This window comes from Ictalurus punctatus, chromosome 13, assembly GCF_001660625.3.
Source record: "Ictalurus punctatus breed USDA103 chromosome 13, Coco_2.0, whole genome shotgun sequence".
Classification (NCBI taxonomy): domain Eukaryota; kingdom Metazoa; phylum Chordata; class Actinopteri; order Siluriformes; family Ictaluridae; genus Ictalurus; species Ictalurus punctatus.
In genome coordinates, this window is record NC_030428.2 from 18,777,152 (window position 1) to 18,802,647 (window position 25,496).

A 25,496-nucleotide genomic window follows, 5' to 3' on the forward strand; every position below is an offset into this window, starting at 1 on the left:
AGCGAGAGAGCGAGAGAGCGAGAGAGCGAGAGAGAGAGAGAGACTGCACAAACTTTAACAAAGCGAAACACTTTGAATTCAGGACTTCACGCTCAAAATGTCTTTGATATGATAATGTGATCTCTCTTTGCACCCGGTGTAGAATCTCTCTTTGCACCTGGTGTAGAAGCCAGCAAAGAAATTGAACAGATCTTAACCCATCCCATCAACCACAGCTGTGGAAATTTAATAAGTGTGCATCTAAGGCCTTAATCAAAGAATCATCTTTGCATAGGTACATATGTGCTTATTGCAAAATAAGTGATCTTTTGGTCCTGCCTACTGACACAAATATGAGATTATCACAAACTTTATGATAAACGGCACAGTATATCAGTTTAAAGACTTTAATCCTATCAGAACTGCAGTCCCCAGGCTGTCAATATGGATCATTTAATTCCATCAACAACCCACTGTGTAAATCTACTAAATTTCAGAGTATCCTGCTCTTTCATTCAGTGCACTACATGAGTGTTTTTGTATAGATAAATTTGTACTCCCCATCTACCTGAAAAATAGTCTACATAATTTCAGAATATTTTGACATCAGTTGTATGGACTGCTATTCCCTATTATAGTGCTTATGGGTGTTTATTGAGTAATATATAATTAGATGTTAATAATAATATAATAATAATAACTTGTTCTACTGAATATATAACTACAGTGCCCTCCTCCAATATTGGCACCCTTGGTAAATATGAGCAAAGAAGGCTGTGAAAAATGTTTTGATACTGGACAAAAATACTTTGCTCTCATGGATATCAAACAATTGCAAAGAAAACATATATAATTTATTTTTTTAAAGAAAAATATTTGTTACATATAGGTATGCAACAATTAATGGCACCCTTTTAGTCAATACTTTGTACTACCTCCCTTTGCCAAGGTAACAGTTCCGAGTTGTCTCTTATAATACCTGATGAGGTTGGAGAATACATGACAAGGCTCTGAGAGCATTCCTCTATACAGAATCTCTCCGGATCCTTCAAATTTTGAGGTCCATGCTGGTGGACTCTCCTCTTCAGTTCACCCCATAGGTTTTCTATGTGTTTCAAGTCAGGGGACTGGGATGGCCATGTCAGGACCTTGATTCTGTGGTCAGTAAACCAGGTTTGTGTTGATTTTGATGTATGTTTTGGATCATTGTCCTGCTGGAAGATCCAACCACGGCCCATTTTAAGCTTTTTGGCAGAGGCAGTCAGGTTTACATTTAATATCTGTTGATATTTGATAGAGTCCATGATGCCATGTATCCTAACAAATTGTCCTGGTCCTCTAGCAGATAAACTGCCACAAAACATTAAAGAGCCACCACCATATTTAACTGTGGGCATGATGTACTTTTCCATATGGCTACCTCTCTGTGTGTGCCAAAGCCACCATCTGCCCATAGAACCCAATCCCATTTGAAGGTCTAGTAGTGTCTGGCAAACTGTAGGTGCTTGAGTTTGTTTTTGGAGGAGAGTAGAAGCTTTTTTCTTGAAACCCTTCCAAACAACTTGTGGTGATGTAGGTGACATCGGATTGTAGTTTTCTGACCCCAAGAAGCAAATATCTTCTGCAGTTCTCCAGCTGTGATCCTTGGAGATTTTTTGCCCACTCAAACCATCAAGTATAAATAGAGTATATAGAGGAGAGTATGTACAAATGTACCTCAACAATGATTTACTTCAATGTTAAATGTAACGTCAATGTCAAACCATTGTAAGTTATTTTGTGTGTGTATTATAGCTTTTAGGGTAGCTTAGAAATTTTAAAGATTTACGTAGTTACAGTAGATCATTGGATATGCATTATGCAATTGCAGATAAGTGCATACAGAGCAATCACCAATTTAAAGATGTTTTATGATTACTATGGTATGGGATATGGTTACTATCATTTAATCATAATTCTATAATTTCTTTTAAAGGATAACATTTTTAGGAACTCAGTTGCAATTCTGAGTATAGGAATTAGTGTGTGTGTCATTTCTGTCTCACACTGCCAAATTGTGCTACTCTTAACAGTCTTAGACTCTCTGAAGAAAGATGTTACTATAACAGGCATTACAGTTGTATCACAGGCCATACCAGTGGTTTCTCACAGTCTTACAAACAGAAGGAACTCTGAAAACTATTTTTCGCAAATATATTTCCAACAAAAGTGAATGAGTTCTGGGACAGAGTCAAGTGAGCTACTTGAATATAGGCATAATGAATAAGTCACAAATAAGCGTCCTACAATTGTGTTGGCCTCTTCCCTAATACTGAATGTCAGTGTCAAAAAAATTATATACTGTATATAGCAGACACACTGTGCTCTATTTGGAATTAATTGCATCTGTTACAGCAGTGATAAATAACATAACTGAGTTAATTTTCTGAAGGAGCTCTAACTGTTGCTGTTCAGAAATTTCATTCATTTATGGTCAGTGTCTACAGCAGCATCTGTTTATCAGATAGAACACTTCATCTTGTAATAATGCATCTTTAGTCACTGCATGTGTTATTAATAAAATGGTAATGGTATGGGGTTCAGTGAAAACTTGTTTTTGTCATCTACTTGCCAAAGCATGTCTATTAGTCTTTTCTTGGGGTGTAGCTCCTGGTTCATTTGCTGTTTACTTTACAAGACTGCTCACATTGTGGAGACCCATCTGCTTCTCCCTGATGTTTTCCTCTTTTGGAAACCAAAAAACGGATGCTGCATTTTTAATACAGCCTGGATTTGTTTGCATTGAGTGCACTATTACAATAGCTCAGATGCATTTCGGTTTTTCTATTTTTTCTTTTGGTTTCTTTTTTATTACTTTCTCTCTAGAGTGAATGAACAAATGGATTAAAAACAAGCACAAGGCTGCCGTAAGTGGAAGCACACTCAGCTTCCTATGGAGGTTCCCAGGGCATCACTGGCACCTTTGTTGCAGTACTGCATGTGGGCAGCATATGCATATACGTGTCTGCTATATCACATATTATATATATATAATATCCAAGACAATAGTTGGAAAGCTCATGCTCATAGTGAAGCAGTTCTTAGACTTTGAAGCATCAACCAAGTGTCTGCTTTTCATTGTTTAACTGGTGAAGTATCATTTATTAAAATGTAATAATGTGCAATAATAAATAATAATTCAAGAAAAACTCTACACTGAAAGACATTAAACATGGTTATAGTGTAATATCTGTGATGAGCTTTGTGCTTTTTGTGCTAATTTGTTGGTTGGTAGGGCATTTTCATTATTCCCATGACAATTTTGCAGTTGTATGCTACTCTGGCATCACGGGGGAACTTGCAGTGACAAACATAAAAATAGGAAACAATAGGATGAAAGGAAACATAAGGGAAAACAGTTAGGTTTCACTGTTGTACCCAAAACCAAAAGCACTTCTTTCCTCAATCACCAATTTACAGTGTCGTTCAATGTCATATTTATGAGAAATCTAATGTAGAAGTAGTGGAGACAGCAAACACTGGAATCAAATATCCAGATTGCAATGCTGTTATTCAACGAGTTACAGTATGGCAGAGACTTGGCTCAGCTGGTGGTGCTGATGGCCGTAAGATTGTTGAAGCTTTGGAGCCTTATCTGTTTAAGCAGAGTGTACATATGAGGAGGTGAGACAGCTGGACAGACTAAAGGACTGCTGCATTTTGCATTTTTTTAGATTAATTATAGAATTGCTTTTATCTTAAAATATATTGTTCCATCCCACTGCATGCTATAGGAAATAACCATGACTGATTGGGGAGTAAAATAGGACGAACAAAGAAGCCCAACATTAAATGATTTTCTTTGCTGAAGCCTACTGTTATGCAAAAATATCTTCTATTGTACAGTACTTTGTTTTAAGGAAGTGAATAGTATGTTCATTCCTCTACACAGAAGGGTTTACATAAGCATAGAGTCTGTCATCCTTGGCTCAGCAGTGCATCTAATACACTGATTTTAATAAGGGGTTAAATTATGGTGTTGTTTCTTGTCTGAAGCTGTAGTGTATATGATGCTACTCTATTATAGCAACCGTTGTACTAAATAGAGCTAAATACACAATTGTGCTTTCAAAAAATGTGTTAAATAGTGAATTAGCTACATGAGTAGTCAAATGTGTAATTACACATACACTGTCACATATGCCAAAACATGCACAGGCACATTTTTACTGTTCAAGGTTTTATCACTTTGAGACTTGAAATATCTCATTTCAAAAACTATGCCCTGATATTACATTTTGCACTTACACTCCCTGCTTTTTTTTTTTTTTTTTTTTTACATATTCAGAGTCAAATATCAGAATGTAATCTCACACGTTGTCTCATTGCTTTGCATAAATATCAGTCTGCTTCCTTTGTCCTCACTTTTAAAAGCACAAATCACTTACACCTGAAAAACAAACTAATAGCCTCTTGTTGCTGTGAACGAAGTATAAATGCATACCTAGTTTTCTTATTTTGTTGCTGTTTGTTCAGGCTTTTTGCATTTTCTGCTTCAAGCTTGTGGGTTTGTTTATAGAAAAATGTGTTACTGCTGGCAAACATTTGTCCAACAGGCAGCTCCCAAAACTTAACTATAGGTGGCATGGTTCACTCCTGAAATAATTCTGGAAATTAGCATTATACAAAAAATAGCACTATAGATCCTAACAGAACAACATAACCAGTGACATGTGATTCATACCACCTAATTTCCTCTTTTTTAATTATGCCTCTAGCTGTCACAACTGTTTCTTGGGGTGCTTGATGGGGTGCCCATCATGACGTTGTTCAATCATCTCCTATGCACTAAAGGCTGTAACTCATCAAGACCAGGTGAGCTGTTAGCAGTTAACATGTTCTATAGAGATTTACAGTTCAAGCAGGAAATTAATGACATTTTTAATAGAGGAATGGAATGGCTCACAGTGGCTGTGACATGGAGAGAGATCAAATGATGGCCATTAGTTTAAGAGGGTTATTTGCCCACACCTGGCTTTGAAAAGTGAAATTAGAGTTTGAGAGGTTTTTAAAGGTTGGGCAAAATATAATAGACTATTTTGCTTTTGTTCAGTTTGTTGCCCTGCGAACTTCTTCATTGTGCTCTATTCCAAACTCTACCTTTCATTTAGACTTTTTTCACTGGAGTTAATGATTTTAAACCTTATGTTAAAGAACTATAAACAATCGGATTTAGCTAACACACACACACACACACACACACACACACACACACACACACACACACACACACACACACACAGGTAAACTTGCATCTTATTCATTACTTGTACTAACCAGTGGGAGGAAAGAGTGATTCATTTCTGATGACTAATCATCGTCTGACACACTTTTGGGGATTTTGGGAATAATGTAGTGTTGGCCTATGGAACACAATGCTACTTAGTCTGCACTGCATTGTTCCTGCAGCATTTCCCTCACACTCTATTGCTGAACACGGCACAGATGTAGGTGGTTTGGTGAGCTCCAAGGTCTCTGTTTCAATCCTGAGTCTGTACAAACTATCATTCTCCCGGTGTCTACATGAGTTACTTCAGGGTCCTTCGGTTTTCTTGTACCTCCCAAAAACATGTCAGTAAGTTAATGTTTTTGTATATGGAAAAAAAAGATAACAAATGGATTGGGTACTCTAAATTGCACAAATGTGTGTTCATGGTTCTGGATGGACTAGCATCCCATACAAGGGGTGTTCCGGCCACATGCCAAGTGTTCCTAGGATATGATTCTGATCCACTGTGTCCCTGACCAGGATAAAGCAGTTACTAAAGATGAGTAACTAAATGTACAGACATACAGTTTTATATATCACTAAACATATATGGTAAACATTCACTGTGAGCCAAGCATACATGAACTATGAAAACGATCTATTCCCCACAGCTCAGTGATTTTTAATTACACGTCAGACATGCTTACCAATCTTCCACTGAAAAAATAACCACATGTATACTATCATAGTGACAGATCCAGTAAGCTGAAAAAAATGTTCACTCAAATCCCATAATGAACATGCAACACAGCAATGTTTGATAAGTGTAGTTTCAAAAGTGTGAAAGACATCTGCCTTATGCTCTGTTCTGTACAGTCAAGGACACTATACTCTATGTGAATTTACACCTCAGAAAATGTGTTTGTGTGTGTGTGTGTGTGTGTGTGTGTGTGTGTGTGTTGTACTGCCTTTTCACCTGTCCTTCACTGTTATGTTTCTTACAATTTATGCATTCGTGTGTAGTCAGTATGTAGTCACTACTATGTAGGCATTATGCAGTGTTTCTTTTGTGTATTGTTTTTGATCTTTAATTGTTTCAATTTCTAAGATTCATTCATTTGTCAGTGTCAGTCACTTGCACCTCTGTGTCACATTTAAAAGGAAGTTAAATGCTGCACAGTAGCCAGTGTGTCATTAGTGTTCTTTTGAAGTCCAATTGCACGGCTTCTGCCTCCTAGTTTAAGTCCATTCTGTTGTAAAATCGAATGAATTTTTTCAGGCTTTATGGTTTAGTTGGCAGGCTTACTGTGCATAGGTTTAAACATGAATAATGTCTACACACACACACACACACACACACACACACACACACACACACACACACACACACATCTCTCTCTCTCTTACCTGTTCCTGAATTTTGTTCAATTAGAAAATATATAAACATATATGATAGAGTCAGTATTAACCTGTATGCACACACACCTACACATATACACACACCTCTATGTGAGTGACTGTAAATTATATTTATTCTGTAAGTATGACCAAAAAAAATCCCCAATTTCTTTCCTAACATATTCTACATAAACCTAGAAGATTCTGTATGTAAATATAGAATTGTCACTCTAACATGGTGATATCATGTATTAGGTTTCAGTGTGATTTCAGTTTAACAGCCCTATAGAAATTGCTGGATTATCTTTGCCATTATGTCCAGCATTTAATAAGCACTCCTATTAAATGAACACAAATGAAAAGGGACAATTATAAGTATTCACCATACTAAAATATCTAGAAAGCACAGCATTCTAAAAAACAAACAAACAAACAAACAAACAAACAAACAAAAAAAAAACAAGAACAACCCTGAAGAAGCATCTCTTATGTTATGTTATGAGCAAACAAACAAATGACCAAATTATGAGTAGGTCTACATGGGTATGTTCTTTTGAGGTCAAAGCATATATAGGAACCTTCACGGTTACCTGAATAGAGAGACAGCGAGAGAGAAGGTGAAAGAGAGAGAGAGAGAGAGAGAGAGAGAGAGAGAGAGAGAGTATAAAAAAAAGAACTCGCCTATACTCCTATATGTTTAATATCTTAGTTATATTCTTCAGTGCGAGGGAAACAAATGTCTCTGAGACACATCCAGGTACACACTGCCAGTAAGTGTCATCCAATCTGCTCTCAACAGTGAAAAATGAGACATTTTTATGAGGAAGACAAAGAAAAAGAAAATGTGATCTTTTATGGCTTGAGGCGACTGGAGGAAAGAAGATGCAGCACTAGAGCTTACAATTGACAATAATCTGTCTGCTTTTTACTTTCAGATAGGGTTTCCTGGGTGGATGACTGCTGTTTATGCAAGCTTTTCCCAGCTTTATTTATTTATTTATTTATTTATTTATTTATTTATTTATTTATTTATTTATTTAAGAATTTTCATCTCCCTTGTGATTTTTTTTATAGCTTTGTGTTGACAAATGGAATTTGAAATCACTAGCAAAGCATTTTATCACTTGAAAGATTCAACAGCAGGAGGGTATGCCCAACATATGCAGCTGTATGAGTGTGTGTGTGTGTGTGTGTGTGTGTGTGTGTGTGTGTGTGTGTGTGTGTGTGTGTGTGTGTGACATGACTATTCTTGGGATTCTGAGTCGTGTGACTTTCTTCAACCAACATTTAATGCAGATATTTTATAGAATTTCTAATTATAATTATTTTATTTAAGCAATAATTATATTTCTGTTTAATTTGAGCCCCCTATTTGAGCTGATATAAAACAGAACAATGTGTTCTAGGTATGCATGCTGGAACCAGTAAGAAGAAAGCACAGGCCAAATATACAGTCATGGGAAAAAGAAATTACAGCCTCCTTCAGTTCTATGTTTTTATTTATCAGGGCCTAAATAACACTTGTGTGGTCCTCACCATCTTCTGTAAACATGTGATATCTGCATTACTTGGTTGAAGAAATGTATATTATATACAGTATATATTGTAAATTGCTAATAGGGCCATATTCCAATTTAAGTGCACTTAAACTAAAAAACAAAAAAAATACAGTTTAGGTTAATGTGATAACATGCAAGTGATAAGAAGGCAAAGATTCAAACAAACATCTAATAGAGTTACTTTTACAGCAATATGTTGTGAATAAGTCAAACTGTCATAACCAGGATGTGGAAAGCATACTAATCATCACAATCATTGTCACATTAGTTGGCCACCATCCAATAAGATAGTAAAGTTTTTCATGATGAAATAAAAGTAGTATAATAAGTTTTATATCAAAAGTGACAGAAAGTGTCATGATTATATGCAGGTGTGAAAAGCACTGCATTTGCTGTTGATATTGACTAACTGTTGAATTAGTTTTCGAGTTAGTAAATTGTGTCCATATTTTGGTTAATTTGTACACTTAGCTGAAGAAAAGGTACACCCAATTTAACAAACAAGTAATTGTACTTTTATAGCCCTTAATAATCTTGTCAGTCTTAAACAAAAATTTTTAATTAGTTCTTGTTGGCTTTTAAAGAACTTCAGCAATCTGCATGAAACAAGTTAGATACACAATCTATTAAATATATTTATGTCTTACACTAATTAGGTATTCTTTCAGAATGCTAAGCAACAGCACATTCAAATGTCTATGGAAGACCACATACTGTACATAGAATGCAATATATTTATATTGTTCTAAAACATTTAAATAAAATAACATGGTTTTGCATGTACAGTAATACACATTAATATCTGTACTTCAATATTTGTACATAAAATAGGCTATCAACTAAATTCAGTGTAGTGTAGGAGACAGAATAAGGCATGCACAACAGTTTCTTGCAAGTATCATTTAAAAAGCTGAACAAGCTCAAAAATAGTGTGGGATTAGGGACATTAATTGATTGTGGAAAAAATGGGATTACATGATTATGCTCAAACATATTCATTAGAAATGTATCTTAATATGTTTCAGGCAAAAATGTGTTTAACACCTGTGTGTGTGTGTGTGTGTCTGTGTGTGTGTGTGTGTGTGTGTGTGTGTGTGTGTGTGTGTGTGTGTGTGTGTGTGTGTGTGTGTGTGAAAGCATGCACAATATGCATGTCATTGTGTGTCAGCAATTAAGCCTTACCTGTCTGAGAATAATGATGCCTTCCTGGTTGTGCTGATTGGTGATGATGTCAAACATGGCTCCTCCATCTCCAGGGACAATGTTATATTCCACCTCAGCGTTCTTGCCAATATCCAGGTCATGGGCTTTGATTCGGCCCACAGAAGAGCCCACCGCTGAAGACTCAGGCACACGCAAGTGGAATGTATCTGATGTAGGAAAAACATGATTAGCCTTCTCATTAATTTACGCCTTTAGTTGGGTTTATTTAGACTTTACTTACGTAAAATAATATTTGGGTAAATTCATGCAAAATAGACATCAATGTTAATCTTTTAACTGTTCAGGGTTTGCTATAATGAGACTATTTGTACATAGAAAAAAGACATGTGCAGTACTCAGTGATGACTTCAGGGGGTGGGGAAGGGATGGCTCATGAAATTTAAATAGGATAAACCAATTATTCACATAGGAAGCTTTTAGTACTCTGTTGTAATGAAAATGCACATGATATGCTTTAACATTTAATTATTGATTAGAATATTTGCACTTTGGTGAAACAGTACACCGTTCAGAATGCAATTGACTTTTTAACAGTGAGTCTCCCCTTTAAAAAAAGGATTTTCCAAATCTATAAACAAATATGCATTTGAGGCTAAATTGGCAAATTATGCTAAGACAGTTGTTCAGTATTAACATAAAGTATTATAGTGGTGATAAAACATATTTCCAAAAGAATCAATTAAGCTTTACATTGAGTAGTTTATACTTTATATCTTGTGAAAACAATACATTCTTTTAAGCAGCCATTCTTTAATACAAAAATTTAACTGAATTTTAGCTATGATACACTTGTGGTTTGCCATGCCAAGGTTTCCCCTGACCCTTTCTGGATACCCCACTTAAAAGTTTCTGGAGTCACCACTGACAGTACAGATTAGCTGAAGTTAATTCTCAGTGGCCACTTTGGAGGGAAAAAAAACACCTCAGCTAATTGCAAAGTCATTAGACAAATTAGAAATGAACTGAATGAGACAAACAGGGTGAGAAAAAAAAATCCACAAAGAACAGAGTCCAACATGCAGTGAGTGTCAGAGCATTCTCTCCTGACCTAATTACACAAATATACACTTCCAATATATCACTATACAGTGTTCTCCACTAATATTGGCAGCCTTGGTAAACATGAGCAAAGAAGGCTGTGAAAAATTGCCTCTATTATTTAACCTTTTGATATTTTGTCAAAGAATAAAATCACAAAAATACTCTTCTCTCATGGATATCAAACAATTGCAAACAAAACACAGGTTTATCCAAAAACATTTTTTGTTAAATATAGGTGTGCAACAATTATTGACACCCTTTTAGTAAATACTTGTTACCTCCCTTTGCCAAGATAACAGCCCTGAGTCTTTTTCTATAATGCCTGATGAGGTTGGAGAATACATGGCAAGACCATTCCTCCATACAAAATCTCTCCAGATCCTTCAAATTTTGAGGTCCATGCTGGTGGACTGTCCTCTTAAGTTCAACCCACAGGTTTTCTATGGGTTTCAAGTGAGGTGACTGGTATGGCCATGGCAGGACCCTGATTCTGTGGTCAGTAAACCATTTTTGTGTTGATTTTGATGTATGTTTTGGATCACTGTCCTGCTAGAAGATCCAACCATGGCCCATTTTAAGCTTTTTGGCAGAGGCAGTCAAGTTTTCATTTAATATCTGTTGATATTTGATAGAGACCATGATGCCATGTATCCTAACAAAATTAACTTTGCACAAAATTTATTTAGCGCATGCACCAGGAGGTTGCTCATGTGAGCCACGACTGGTAAGAGAGAACCAGAACTAAAAGCAAGCAGCTGTCTATATTGTGACAAAATAATATTTGGTTTTAAATGAAAAAAAAAAATTGTAATCCTAATAGTATTACCATTTTTTACGAAATGTACCTGTAATCAGATTACTTTCTTTTTTGACATAATGGTAATGGATTACAGTTACCAGTTTTTTGTATCTCGATTACATAATGCCATTACATGTATTGCGTTACTCCCCAAGCCTGACGAGAGCTGAGTATTTTTGTGATTTTTTTTTTTTTAACATAAGATCAAAAGGTTAAACAATAAAGAGAATTTTCACAGCCTTCTTTGCTCATATTTACCACAATATTAATGGTGTAACAACACGAGATGGTTAACGGGAAGTAGGTGCAGGAGCGCTGTCTTTATTCATAAGCAAACAAACCAAACACAGGGAGCGCGGTCTATACTGAATAAGATTAATTAGATTAACCATGAGACTACAGTCTAGGCATTGCACGAGAACAAACACGCAGCTACGACCACTAGCATGCTACACATACATGCTACTAACGTGACCATATACCAATACTCATTAAACATTACAAACGTAAATACTGCGCGAAGTGCGCAGCCACACGAGGGGTTTAAATAACAAACACAATCAAACTAAAGCATAGACAGCTGGGGCAAATTAGAGACATCCTCAAACATAAACCAATACCGAAACAGGAAGGGAACAAAACCAAAACAAAAGGCATGTGTCCATTTCACTCAGTTCAGTCACGTGTACGCGCGTACTCAGAAGCCACGCCGAAGTGCCAGCTGCCGGCCATGGCGTAACACAACCCCCCTCCAACGGGGGTCCTGGGCCCCTGTGTGAGATGTCTCTTGCTGTGTCTGAAAATGAGGCAGCCTTCGCCAGACAGCAGACAGACGGGGAACCACCCCTGGTGGGATTGAAAGTCGGGGCGCCATCCTATGTGGGAGTGGAACGCTGGGCGACACCCCCAGCAGCACTAGAACGCTGGGCGACACCCCCAGCAGCACTGGAACACTGGACAACACCCCCAGCAGCACTGGAACGCTCGACGACGCCCCCAGCAGGACTGGACAGCGGGACAGCCTCCTCGGCTGGGCAGGGCAGCGGGACAGCTTCCTCGGCTGGACAGGGCAGCGGAACAGCCTCCTCGGCTGGGCAGGGCAGCGCGACACCCTCCTCGGCTGGGCAGGGCAGCGCGACAGCCTCCTCTGCTGGGCTGGACAGCGTGACAGCCTCCTCGGCTTGCAGGCACTCCACAGCTGAGGCCTTCCCGTAGGCCTCAAGCTGGAGCTCTGAGGTTGCCATGCTGACCTCAGGCAGGAGCTCCACAGCTGAGACCTCCCTGTAGGCCTCAAGCTGGAGCTCTGATGCCGCCGTTGCCCCCCCCCCCCAAAAGTTCAAGACCAGCCTTTGGTTCCGGACTGGGCAGGGTGACTGGGTTCTCAGCAAGGCAGGAAGGTGGAGCACGGTTCGGCGCTACGGGACGGGGGCTAAGCATCTCCAGGTTGCGGAGTATCTGATCCACCTCAGCCTGCTCCTCCTGCTGTATTTTTAGCGCAATCTGCAGCTTCCACTGCCACGCGTAGAACTCCTCCGGAGTCGGGAAGTCCCAGTAATAAATCATTCTCCCGACCAGGTAATCTCCTGCTACTTCCCTGTTTCGGCGAAGTAATCTGTCACGCTACTTGCTGGAGACAAGTGCAGACGGGCAGGGTCTCGAGTGCAGGAGCAACGTGAGATGAATGGCAGAAAACAGACGAATATCAGCAAACAATCCAACGGGGATAAAGCGAGGAATCGTAACCGTAGATAACAGGCTGGAAAGTCCAAATACCGGGAAAAACTAGAATAACTCTAAGGCTTGGTAATATCACTTACGCACGCGAAGCTTAACGAGGCCTTTTATAACTTCGTCAGCCGCACAGGTGTTGGTGATCAATACTCGGGTGAACTTGAGTGCAGGCATGGCTGGGAAATGTAGTCCCCGTCCACCATGTCCGTAAGCGGCGCTGCCCTCTGAGTATTGCGGCCACAAGTTTGCCGTGGCGTAACAAATGGAGTGCACTGTAAAGTCCATACTAATATACATGAAGACACTGTATGTGCTGTGAAATGTTTGGGCTACCTCTGAGCTACAACTTTTTCTAGTTGACTGACTTTATATTATATAGTTATGTGAATTGATATGAAGTTTATCCTGGTCATGCTACTATGGATTCTTTGCCTATCCCTGGAACACTTGATGCAATGCAGTTCATCGCAGGACAACATGCCCATACACATTTGCACACATTCACACTTTGTAGCCAAGACTTCTATCAGCATGGTTTGGGAGTTTGGAGGAAATCCACAATAACAGTAACGTGACAGTACCCTGAGTTCAGTATCAAAGCTCTGAGGCAGCAATGCTATCTACTGTGTGTTCATGCCACCCACAGTATACATTATATCAGCAAATTGTTATTATTAATGTGAGGAGCATGATGATTCACTGGCAGTACAGGCTGATAGTTTAGTAGTTAAACACAATGACGTTGCACTACAATTTAAAATGCCATATCTACAATCTAGTCTAGACCTTTTATTATATCTAATAGCTGCAGTGCATAGCTGACTAAATACAAGTGTATGGTAAGTTCACTGTTTACTTATGGTCTCCTGAAAAGAGTGAATTAAAGGGTAGTGATTACTAATGTAATTCCAAATGTATACAAAATAATTATCCAAAATTATTGTATTGATCTTTGAAAAAATTAAATCAGCAGCACTAAATACTTGATAAGTGTCCAAGAAATAGTTCTACAGACCAGAAGGCTGATCTTTTGAGTTTTGGTTTTCTGGAAAAAAAATGGAGGTCATTGAGGAGATCATTCTCTGCAAAGCTTGTTGCTTTTATATTTTATTATAATTTTTTTTTCAATACAAAAAATTGTCTAATACTTTTCCCAACGCCAGATGAAGCTTTTACAGATCAAGAAACCTATAGGTGTCACGTTATTAATATAATGGAGGTTAGGATGCAAGTGCAGATAAGAGCTTTTAATAAAGTGAGGCAGGCAGACAAATCCAAATCATGAGACAATAGCGTGGTCAAAAACAAGCAATGGGTCAGGCTATCTGCAAACAGGCATAAACTAGGCAAGGCAAGAAACGAGAACAAGAAACAAGAAACAAGATCAATGAACATGAAACTAAATGAGGAACAGGGTACAAATTCTTGGTATGGTGATAACACTCAATACTTCACAAAGTCATTGTGTTCAAACAGTCTCTTTATACTGTGGTTGTGAGTGCTGTGAATTTGATGCAGGTATGCGTGATTAGAATGACTATGAGTGTTCTAGGAATTGCAGTGCATGGTGGCCATGTTTGTAGGCAGCAGTGCAGGATGGGAAATGTAGTCACTGGTTTGCTGTGATATGACAGTATGGTTCTCCTGAAAAAGGTCAAAATACCCTGAAAACACCCTTAAAATCTGATATGCTGCAATACAAAGCTGTGTTACCAGAAAAATGTTACTGCATGTGCTGAAATTGCACTGTATCTGTATTATCTTTTTGGCTATTTATTGCAAATTAACATTTACATTTCAGGGCACAATGCGGGTGAATCATATTTTTTGTTTCAGTTTTACTTTATACTGTAAACATGTAAACATATATATATATGTATATGTTTACATGTATACATGTGTATATATATATATATATATATATATATATATATATATATATATATATATATATATATATATATATACAAATATCTGCTTATTATAGCACATTATAGATCTCTTTACATTGTGAAAATAGATACATTTCAATTGAGCAATATAATAATGAAGTGCCTTACTTTTAGAGAATCTGGGTGGGTTGTCATTGACGTCACTAAGGGTGATGTTGATGGTTGCGGTTCCTGCAAGACCTCCCAATTGGCCCCCCATGTCTTTTGCCTGGATAAGAACCTGATAAAGCTCCTTTACCTCACGATCCATTTTAGGTAGAGCAGTTCTAATAACGCCTTTACACACACACAAAAAATAATAAAAATCAAGAAAGGGAGAGAATCAGCATCAGTTTGGATATCAGATTGCAGGAAGTGCAGGAAGAAGGAGGTGAATAAGGAAACAATGTCAAGACATGGGATCATTAATCCCATAAGATCATAGGATAATCAATAATTATTAAGAATTATTATTGTTTCACCAATATTCTAAAGTGTTTTTCTAAAGTGGCTCACACATTGTATTTGGTCTTAAATTTTAATCAACGGCAGCTATAGTTGAGAAGTGCTCATGAAATAATTCTACACACCAGAAGGCTGTTTTTTTTAGTTTTGGTTTTCTGAAAAATGGAGGTCATTTGGTAAGGAGTTCATTCTTTGTATCTGAACAAAGATTGATTTTATATTTTACTTTTTTCCCAGTACAAAAAGCTTGCCTAATGCGAGAGGAAGCTTTTACAGATCAAGCAAGCACCCCATAGGTCAGATTAGACATGGAGGTGGGTGGTTAAAAGGGTCATGGAGGTGTTTCATTCACTGGTATCAGGTAATATGGAAAACAATGTCACACTTTATCTCTTGGGTTTGTGTGCCATGGAGCAACATGAAAGGCATCATTTTTGACACTCTTATCATCAGGTTCTACAAAGCACACAGCTATGTGAAGTGCTGAATGATTGATCTCACCTTACTCCCATTCTCAGTTTCACTCTTATTTATCTGTTCCTTTTCTATTTATATCTATTGCTGTGTGTGATGTAGGTCTGTACAAGAGTTATCAATTTTGTTATAGCATTACATGAGGAAGGTTGATTTGTCCTTCCTGTTACAGTATGAACCCCCTGGGCTGCATAGGAAATTTAATCCCAAGAAATTGAATCAGTACTCTGTGTGGTTCCAGTGGTAGTGATGTCTAAATGAATCCTAACCAAGGGATTTTAGGAATGTCAGAGCAGTGATGAGTGAATATGTGCTCAATTATTTACAGCTGTTTATCCAAATGATGCATGCCATGTTTTTGATTTAAGCTATAGTTAACAGCATTTGAATAGTAGGAGGTCATATTTTATTGAATTCAAAATTAATCAATTAATACACTTTGAAAAAAAAATCCTTTACGTTTATTTTTAATATAACATATTTGCAGTTTTAATAATATTTGAGTTATTTCAGCATAAAATAGAGAAGCTAACTTTGCATTCACTGGATTATTGGGCTATGTGAAATGTAGCACCTGCTCACATGGACATTGATCTTTAAAGCTATTGAGTTGACAGGATATCTATTGCTTCCCCACTTTTCAAAGTGAGTTACAGTTTAGAATTGGCCTCTGATGTGAATCTATTGCTCAGACCAGCCACAACGTAATGAAATCAAGCAGCCTTTCACCATTTGTTTAATGGGGTCAATGTGTTGTAATTAAATTGCATCCTGTGCATTGACTTCATTCTGACAGGAAATTTTCAGATTTAAAAAAAGAAATGTTTTATTAACCTCTTGTAAGTATGTTATTATACAGTACTGGGCAAAAGTCTTAGACATGAAACATGTTTATATTGATTTACATTTTGTCTGTGTATTACTATGTCAATGTTAGAAACATCTTATTTGATATCAGCACAGCATTTAATAAAATAAATCACAATATTCTTCTAGATAAACTATAACATTCTGTTGCAGTTTAGGGAATGGCTCATTCCTAGCTCACTTCTTATTTGACTGACTGCTTTAGCTTGTAAATATTATTGATTAATGGATGACTCCATGCATGCAAAAGTAGGTTGGTGTTTCACAAGTCTCTAGTCTGTAGCCACTGCTATTTTTTCTCTGTATATGTTACCTCTGGGTACAATTATTTGGACACATGATATTAGCTTCCACTGCTATGGTGATGACACACAGCTGCACGTGTCAGCAAAACCAGTTGACGGGTACAATCTTAAAGTTCAGAAATGGGTAACAGACATTAGAGACTGGATCCTGACTAACTTCTAAATTAATAGAACTAAGACAGAAGTACTAGGGTCACCAGTAGATAGAAGTAAGTTTTATGATTAAGCAGTAACTTTTGATGTAAAACCTCTTTCAGCTCCATCATGTGCAGAAGTGAAAGAACGTGCTGCGATTATTAACTCCAGTCTTTTTATTGAAGCTTGTGTACATAGCAGGAACATTGCTAAGACATGAATATGTTATTATGTGATGCAGAAAAGAAGTTCTCACTTTACATTTAGGCTGGACTATATCTGAATGTTAAAATAAGTGCATAAAGCTCCAGTTAGTCCAGAATGCAGTAGGTAGAGTCCATATTACCCATATTTTACTACCTATGCTAGTTTGGCTCCCAGAATTATTTTTCATTCATTACAAAATTCTACTAATAATCTATGAAGCATTCAATGGTCTCACCCCACAGTATCTGAGTGCAGGATCTTAATCAGTACATAGAATAACACAGATTTTTTTTTCCATATGGAGCAGCCTTTTTAATTAGTGTTCAGGACTCAGACACAGCATGTATCTTGGGTCTCCAGGTTGAAAATCTATTTGCTTAATGAGAAAGTATGTTAAATTGCTTTAATCTTAGGTAAAGGTGCAGATTTAAGGTTTCAGGAAAATACAATTATGGATAATCAGGACGTTTTGATGCTGTCAGCCACCACCCCACTCATTTTGGTATGCTGATGTCCCCCCGGCAGGATGCTGATGTTCCACGGTGCCCTCATGCCTGTGTTACCTTCTGTTATGCTGTCATAGACCTTTCTAAAAATTTGCACCTCATTTATGCCAATGACTCATGCAATGCTTCAGTGGATGATTGTACACGGATACTGTAGATTTGTATCTAAAGAACAGCTGCTGTAATCATAAAGACTGTTCTGTGGTCATCTTATGACTCTTACTCACAATATGCTCACACTGAACATCCTCTCAACACACTGTTTGTCTTTACTCTTCCACACCTATGTACTGTAATGATGTATAATCCCACTCGCTGGTGTAATACAGATGGATATTTTTTTTTGAGTCTGGTTCCTCTCATGGTTTTTTCCTCATGTTGACTGACTTGCTTATTAGTGATCTAAATCTAAATCTGTATTTCTGTAAAGCTGCTAAATAATAAACCACATTTATAATAATTTAAAAAAAAAAAAAAAAAACAAAAAAAAAAAAAAAAAACCTCATCAAGGTCGTTGATGTTACCTGGAACATGATTTCTTTCGAAAACTGCACAACAATGTGCTTTATTTTTTTGACTTTTTAAATGCAAAGACAATTTGCATTAAAATAAAAAAAATGTATATTTTTTGTTATTTTGATATTTTAATTTACTGCTCAAAATAATAATAATAAAGTATATTATAATATAGTTTGATATTTATACATACCTCAGTATTTTCTTTATTTATATATTAAATAAATACAGACATTTAGTAAAGGAATACAGAGTTTACCTGTTTCAGGCTCTACAGAGAAGTATGGTTGGCCATGCAGGATGCTGTACACCACTTTCGCACTGTTACCATACGTGGGATCGTCTGCATCTGTTGCTGTTACTTTTGTCACATATGTTCCTGCAAAAAGGCACAGGGTGTCGATACATGTCCTGTTTCCTTTATAGTATCCTGTTATATTTTATTACAAATTGATTCCTAAAGAAAGTCCGATTATTCTCTACCCTTTATTAGCTGAAGGTGAACTTGATTTATCTGAGAGAGATATGGACATGTGTGCCTTTCTTTCAGCAGCAGGCTATATATTTTTAAATACATCAAGCTAATCTGCTTACACTAATAGGCTTATGCCTTTATTAAAACAGCACCCTGTGGCTAACAGGTGGTTAACAACGCCATTACAAGTTTGGCTGAGCAAGATCTAGGCTTTAATCCAATTAACAAAGGCCAGCCATGTTTGACAACATAGCAGTGCTGTAGGGATGCTGGAGGAAGGCCATGATCTTATTTAGGATGTGGTGGAGAATTAATAAGAGAAGCAGTGGTGAAATTCAACACCGACATGGTCTTAACTGAAATGTATTGCTCCCTACATTAATAGATTGAGTGTGGCAGTACTAATTAGTATGATATTTGTTTCATGCATAGTGCCCACTCCAATAGACTTAATTGGGAGGGGCCCTGGGTTAGATATTAAAAAAATATAAACGAACAAACTGACTAAAACTTCAACCGGGCTTCATATGTCAATTTTTTATTCCCTTGCAATAGATATACATAACGATGCAATGCGATGAAATAGTGTTCCTCACACACCATGTGGCAACACACACCAGAATATAAAAGCGCAATACACAAGACTACATAAAATAAATATTATAGACCAGTGAGGTCATGACAGATTAAACAGTACTAACTTCACACAACAAGGACATTATAATAATGAAAAACATTATCGCTCACAGGCAGCAACATATAAATATAACAGCATCTGAGGATGGATGAACAAATGTATAAAATAGAATACATATAATATAATAGAATAGAACAGAACATATTCTATTAATAGAATAGTTATGTCCTCTTCCAGAGTGTATCTATTCCATATAGTCCAGAGACAGTCACACACCTGATTTGATTATTTAATTCGAAACATATTTATAAGTATGCACAAAAGCTTGAAGGAAGATAGACCTAAAAATTGTTTGGATATCTTTCCAGTCTGTTTCTCAAAGAACAATGGCTCACTTATATAGGAATTTGCCTACTAAATAGAACCCTGAGTGAGATACGGCATGATGTCAGTCATGCCTCCTGGTTGCAAAAGTGGGAGTCTATAGTGATTTTTAACAGCAAAGCAGATTTTGTTTTCTAAAATGTTGTGTTGTGCTATTGGGTGTCAGAATTGGAAAAGTGTTAATAAACACATTCGTTTCTACCACATACTATCATATCAGACCCCTTTCCAAGGTCTACAGAAGACAGTTCAGATTACCGAACTGTTGGGTAGAGGAGCTCAATCATTGCAATGCCTATTTTATCTCAGCAAAATACTTATTTATAAAATCAGTTAAACTGGCTTGGTAACGAACAGGTTTACCTTGCTAGTTAGCTAGTAGGCCTAATTTAGGCCTTAATGCCACTAAGCATTAAGGTTTTCCGTCACTGGAAGCCATCTAACCCAAACCTGTTCCAGTATGACACTGTCCCTGTGCACAAAGCGAGCTCCATGAGACATGGTTTGCCAACATTGGCGTGGAAGAACTTGAGGGACCTGGAAGAACTTGAGGGACCTGCACAGAGCCCTGACCTCAAACCCACTGAAAACTTTTGGGATGAATTGGAACAGCCTTGTCATGTTGTTGCAATGACAAACAGCCTGAGGGTGCTGTGGGATACGGTATTGTGATTGACCCACAAGGGGAGCGGGGAAGAAGTGAAACACAGAGAGAGCTTGTAGATCTCCTACACACTTGAAAGATGTCAGAGCCAGCAGAAGAGCTACCTTTAGATTCAGAAGCTTCTCTGAGGCTGACTCTAAGGGCTCAAATGGGGCACATGACAGACCTTCCAGGTGCATAGAAAGATCCCAGGAAGGTATGCAGATGGCCCTCAGCCACCTGACACCACCCAGAAACCGTGATGTTAGAGAATGTTGCCCCAAAGAGTCTCCATCAATAGGGGCATGAGAACTATATTCGAGCTGGCCAATAAGGTGCTACTAGCAGCAGACATACACTGTCTTGGCAAACTCTTGCAAGAAGTTGTGGGACCAGAGCAATCAGGTGAAAAGCATACAGAATTGACCTCAGCTACGTGTGCACCATGGCGTCCAGCCCTTGTGGTGCAGGAGGAGTGAGGGTGAACCATAGCAGGCAACGTGTTGTCTTCTCAGAGGCAAACAAATACACTTCCGCTTAGCCGAACCTCCACCATATGGACTGAACCACTTGTGGATTGAGCCTTCAATCCCCAGGACTTAGCCCCTGCCCCAACAGGATGTCTGCCCCACATTCCAGTTGTCTGGAATTTACATTGCACTCACTGACAATAACCTTCCCTCCGCCCAGAGAATTATTTGCGCCTGACTGAACAGGGGGCATGAACGTAACCCACCCTGGTAGTTAATATATGAGACCACTGCTGAATTTTATTCACAACTAACACATGGTAACCTCTTAACTGAGGAAGAAAGAATTTCAGTGCTAGAACTATGGCCCACATTTCTAGGAGGTATATATGCCACTCCAGATGAGGGCCGCTCCAGAGACAGTAAGCAAGACATGCCCTAAGACCATGCCCCAGCCCGTGAGGGAGGCATGTGTTATTTCTGTCTTGTGATAAGGAGATGCCCCTACAGTGTGACCCGAGGCTAGAAATTGGGGACACCTCCAAATTCTCAGAGCACATAGGCATCACCGCGTGACACTGATTACTCTCAGAAGTTTCATTCTCCGATGAAACCTCTGACTTTTTAGCCACCACTGAAATGGTCTCATGTGCAAGAGGTGCAATGGTATGTCGTTGGCTGCTGCTGCCATAAGCCCCAACAGTCTCTCTTAGAGACTGGAGGGGTTGCCCAGATCCAGCTTTATCTTGCTCAATGTTGATAGGATTGGCCATACGCATGTTGGGGACAGAAATGCCCTTATCATAGTAGAATCCCATATAACCACTAGAAAACTTGTCTTCTGCACTGGAGAAAGCATACTTTTCTTGAGGTTCAACCGGAGCCCCAAGCCCCTCATGTGGGCAAGAACAACATCTCAATGTTGAATCAATAGTTCCCTGGATCGTGCTAGAATTAACAAGTCATCCAGGTAGTACACAGATGCCCTGGAGTCACAAGGGAGTCAGAACCGCATCCATGCACTTTGTGAAGGAAGAACCCGATATTGGTATATGTTGCCACCAAACGTGAACCTCAGGAACTTCCTGTCAGAGGGAAATATTTCTATGTGGAAATATGCATCTTTTAGATATATCGTCACAAACCAGTCCACAAACTGAATCTGTGGAACAATAAGTTTGAGCATCAGCATCTTGAACCTGTATGTCTGAAGAGTATGTTTCAGATGAAACAGATCTAAAATTGGTTGCATACTCCCATCTTTTTTGTGGACCAGGAAATAATGGCTGTAAAAATCTCCCTCCCTCAGGGAACGGGGTACATGTTCTATGGCCCTTTGTCCAAGAGGGATCTTACTTCCTGCACTAATGTCAGGCTCTGCTCTGTGCTGACTACTGGGGGCTGACTGCCCTAACAACCTCACGTCCCCTGATAGGTCCTTCTGCAACCCTTCTTCTTTGTCTGCTTGCTTATGATCATTCTCAGATCAGGCCTATTAGCAGGCTGCGAATGTGGCTGCCCGGTCCCCCTGGCTCTCTGCAGGTGGAGGCAGGCCGCCACACTCGCCTTCTTTGGCTCCCTCACACTAGTGCTGGCCTGTGTTCCACTCGTGGATGCCCAGGCGAACTCGACACAAGGTAGGAACTGGCCGAATGTTACCGTATGTCAAGCTCACTCAGCAAGTCTGCGTGGTAGGCCTGCAACACTGCCAATGTATGCAGAGACCTACAAGCGAGATCCACTGCTGCATAGGCCTTGCCCACCAATGCCAAGGCGGTCTTACATGGCTTGGATGGCAAGTCTGCGTTCATGGCTTGGATGGCTTACATGGCTTGGATGGCAAGTCAAACTTTCTGTTTGAACAGAAACAGAAGAACTCAAGGGAGGGCACCTGCTGGTGGTCTGGAGTGAGACTCTCCCGGTTGGATGTTACAATTCTCTTAACTTACATTATATAACACATTAGTTATCATAAAACCATGTACTTGAGCATTAATATACCAAGTAGGCTTTTTTTAGAATGCCACTGGCTTTTGGAGTGTCAGCCATATGTTTGCCACCCAAGAGCCAGAATGACCATATAAACATTTTACATAAGGCCCAAATGTGGCTATATCAACTTTTAATATGACAGATATGTGGCTGTGTTGCTGAGTTGCTCTGGCTGCACAAACATGAGCCATGTGATATGTTCTGGTATAAGGGTGGCTGTATTATGGGGTTGATCTGGCTATTCAGATGTGGGCCAGACTTGTGGCCCAGATATGTGGCCTATATTCAGGGGTGTAGAATCCATGGGGGACATGTCCCCGCACTTTTAATAAAATGTAAATTTGTCCCCCACACTTTTAAATAAAAGTAAATTTGCTGCCTGTACTTTTTCACTGGCCATAGCCAATTTGTGTATTTTTGATTTGTATATGTGTCTATAAGTCTTTGCGTAACCTGGCGTTGCCATGACAATTGGTCACTCATGTCACACTCATGATCAAACCTGCGCTGATCGCTCAGAGGTCACAGTGAGCTCAAAGTGGCAAAAAACCATTCACTCCTTTTTTTTTTTTTACTAAGTCAAGCAGTGTAAGTTCTTTTAGCATGTGGCATTGTATGTGGTGCAGAATGATGATTAAGTTGCTTCATATTTCTTTTTAAACACTGCCTATTACCGTTGGCAAATAATTAGCAAGATTTGATGGTAATATTAGCCTATCCACAGTCCTGAATTCGGATTTGCATGGAATACATATGTCTGGATCAGGCAGCATTGCTTGTTACATAATGGTTTCTTTTACTGTTGATATAAGATGTTATTGTACTGATATAAGGTCTCCTTACAGTGGCATGTTTGTTAGTTTAGTTCAATTACAGTCTCTTTGCAACAGTGTGGTTTGAGTGACTTATTTATTTTCTGAACTGTTGAATAGAATAGAATAGAATAAGGTAGTGTGCAAATATACAAGTATGTATATTAAATACTGTGTCCTATGTATATGTAAAATAATGTACACTAAACACAATATTTAAATAATATAGTGCAATATACAATATAACATGCAAGTACAGAATCATAAATTGCATATTAAGCCAATTAAGAGCAAGAAGAAATAAAACCTGTCAATTAGATAAAGGTAAAAAAAAGAATACCCTTGACATTCTGTGCCCCCCCTCCCCCCGCCCCACTTGCCTCCCACCACATCTGAAATGATAGCTATGCCCCAGCCTATATTCATCTCAAAGAAAATTTGATGACTGGTTCACATGGAGAAATTACCATTAATTAAAAAAACACACTGCTTAGTTTAACATTTAACAAAGTTCTTACTAAAAGCATCACATTTGCTTCATGAGACAACAAACCCCCATTTATAAAATACAGTTGAAATCATTCACTCATCTATAATATTGTCAAAACTATGCATCTGTTATAGCAGCTGCTTTAAAATGCTATATGCAGAGTCGTCCAGCTAAGCCAAGTATAATGAAGTGCACATAAACTCATACTGGGTTAGAATTGACTAGAAGACATTTGAATTTGTCTTTCTGTTAAAATGGTTTCATAAAATTTTGGTGCCATTCAGATCAAGAGAAAGGTAATCTCAAAGTGAATTACCTTGATATCTCATCCTCAAAGGGAAAAGCATGAAGAGTGGCTCAGATCAATGCAGGGCACACTGGGTATTATGCTCAAACAGTGACATGTGGATGTACTTGAGCTGTTGTTGTTTGCCATTTGCAGTATAAAAAAACCATAGTGCTCCTTTTATTTATATGATTTTTTTCATTTGTGCCATGAAGAACCTGTTGTCACTATAAAAGAATGAATAAGTACAGAAATAAATAAATTAATGGGAACAGTATGGCTTTATAAATTGGTTTCCTGTATGTTCAATAAACTGTGAACTTAGAATTGTAAGGTTCTCCCATTCATTCATAAACCACATAGAACCTTATAATATAATAATAAGGTCACAAAATGAAAAGCCTATTACAGCAACAATATTCACATATCCTGAGGGTACTTAATGGTACTTTCTTATTTACTTCCTTCCTTATTTGTTTCCTTGCACTCTCATATCCATAACTCTCTCAAATGACAGAATACCTGCTAACTTTAATTAAAGTTAGAGTAAAGATGGCCGTTTGCCAATAACACCAGGACCTGACTTTAAGAGTGATAATGCACCTTGCTGTCACTCCCTTTAACCAAGGGCAGTCAAGCAGAATTATCCCAAACTTAATTACACTCCATAAATGCCTGATTCACAAGCTAGCTGCACGAGATTGCATACACTAAATCATGGCACAGAATGAAAGTGAGAGAGAGGACTAAAAAACAACCACTGCTGGTTTACAACCTTGGTGTTACACTTTACAGTGTGTTTAAAAAGGCTTGAAAGAATTGGTTTAAGATAATACATCAGTAACTACTGCCTGCTTTATTAATTTTGACATAGTTGTTTGCATTCTTTCTGATATTTGTTGAATATTGTAATTACAGAACC

The 25,496-nt window shown here is 38.2% G+C and overlaps 1 protein-coding gene across 1 annotated transcript in view; it reads right to left on the minus strand.

Annotated features, from left to right (window-relative positions):
* LOC108273705 (cadherin-12) overlaps positions 1-25,496 on the minus strand; it is a 147,424-nt gene that overhangs the window by 26,990 nt on the left and 94,938 nt on the right. Inside the window, exons 4-6 of the mRNA XM_017483119.3 lie at positions 18,645-18,764; positions 15,040-15,207; positions 9,367-9,554 (exon numbers count right to left, since the gene is read on the minus strand). Coding sequence (XP_017338608.2) covers positions 9,367-9,554; positions 15,040-15,207; positions 18,645-18,764 — 476 coding nt within the window. The remainder of the gene's footprint in view (positions 1-9,366; positions 9,555-15,039; positions 15,208-18,644; positions 18,765-25,496) is intronic.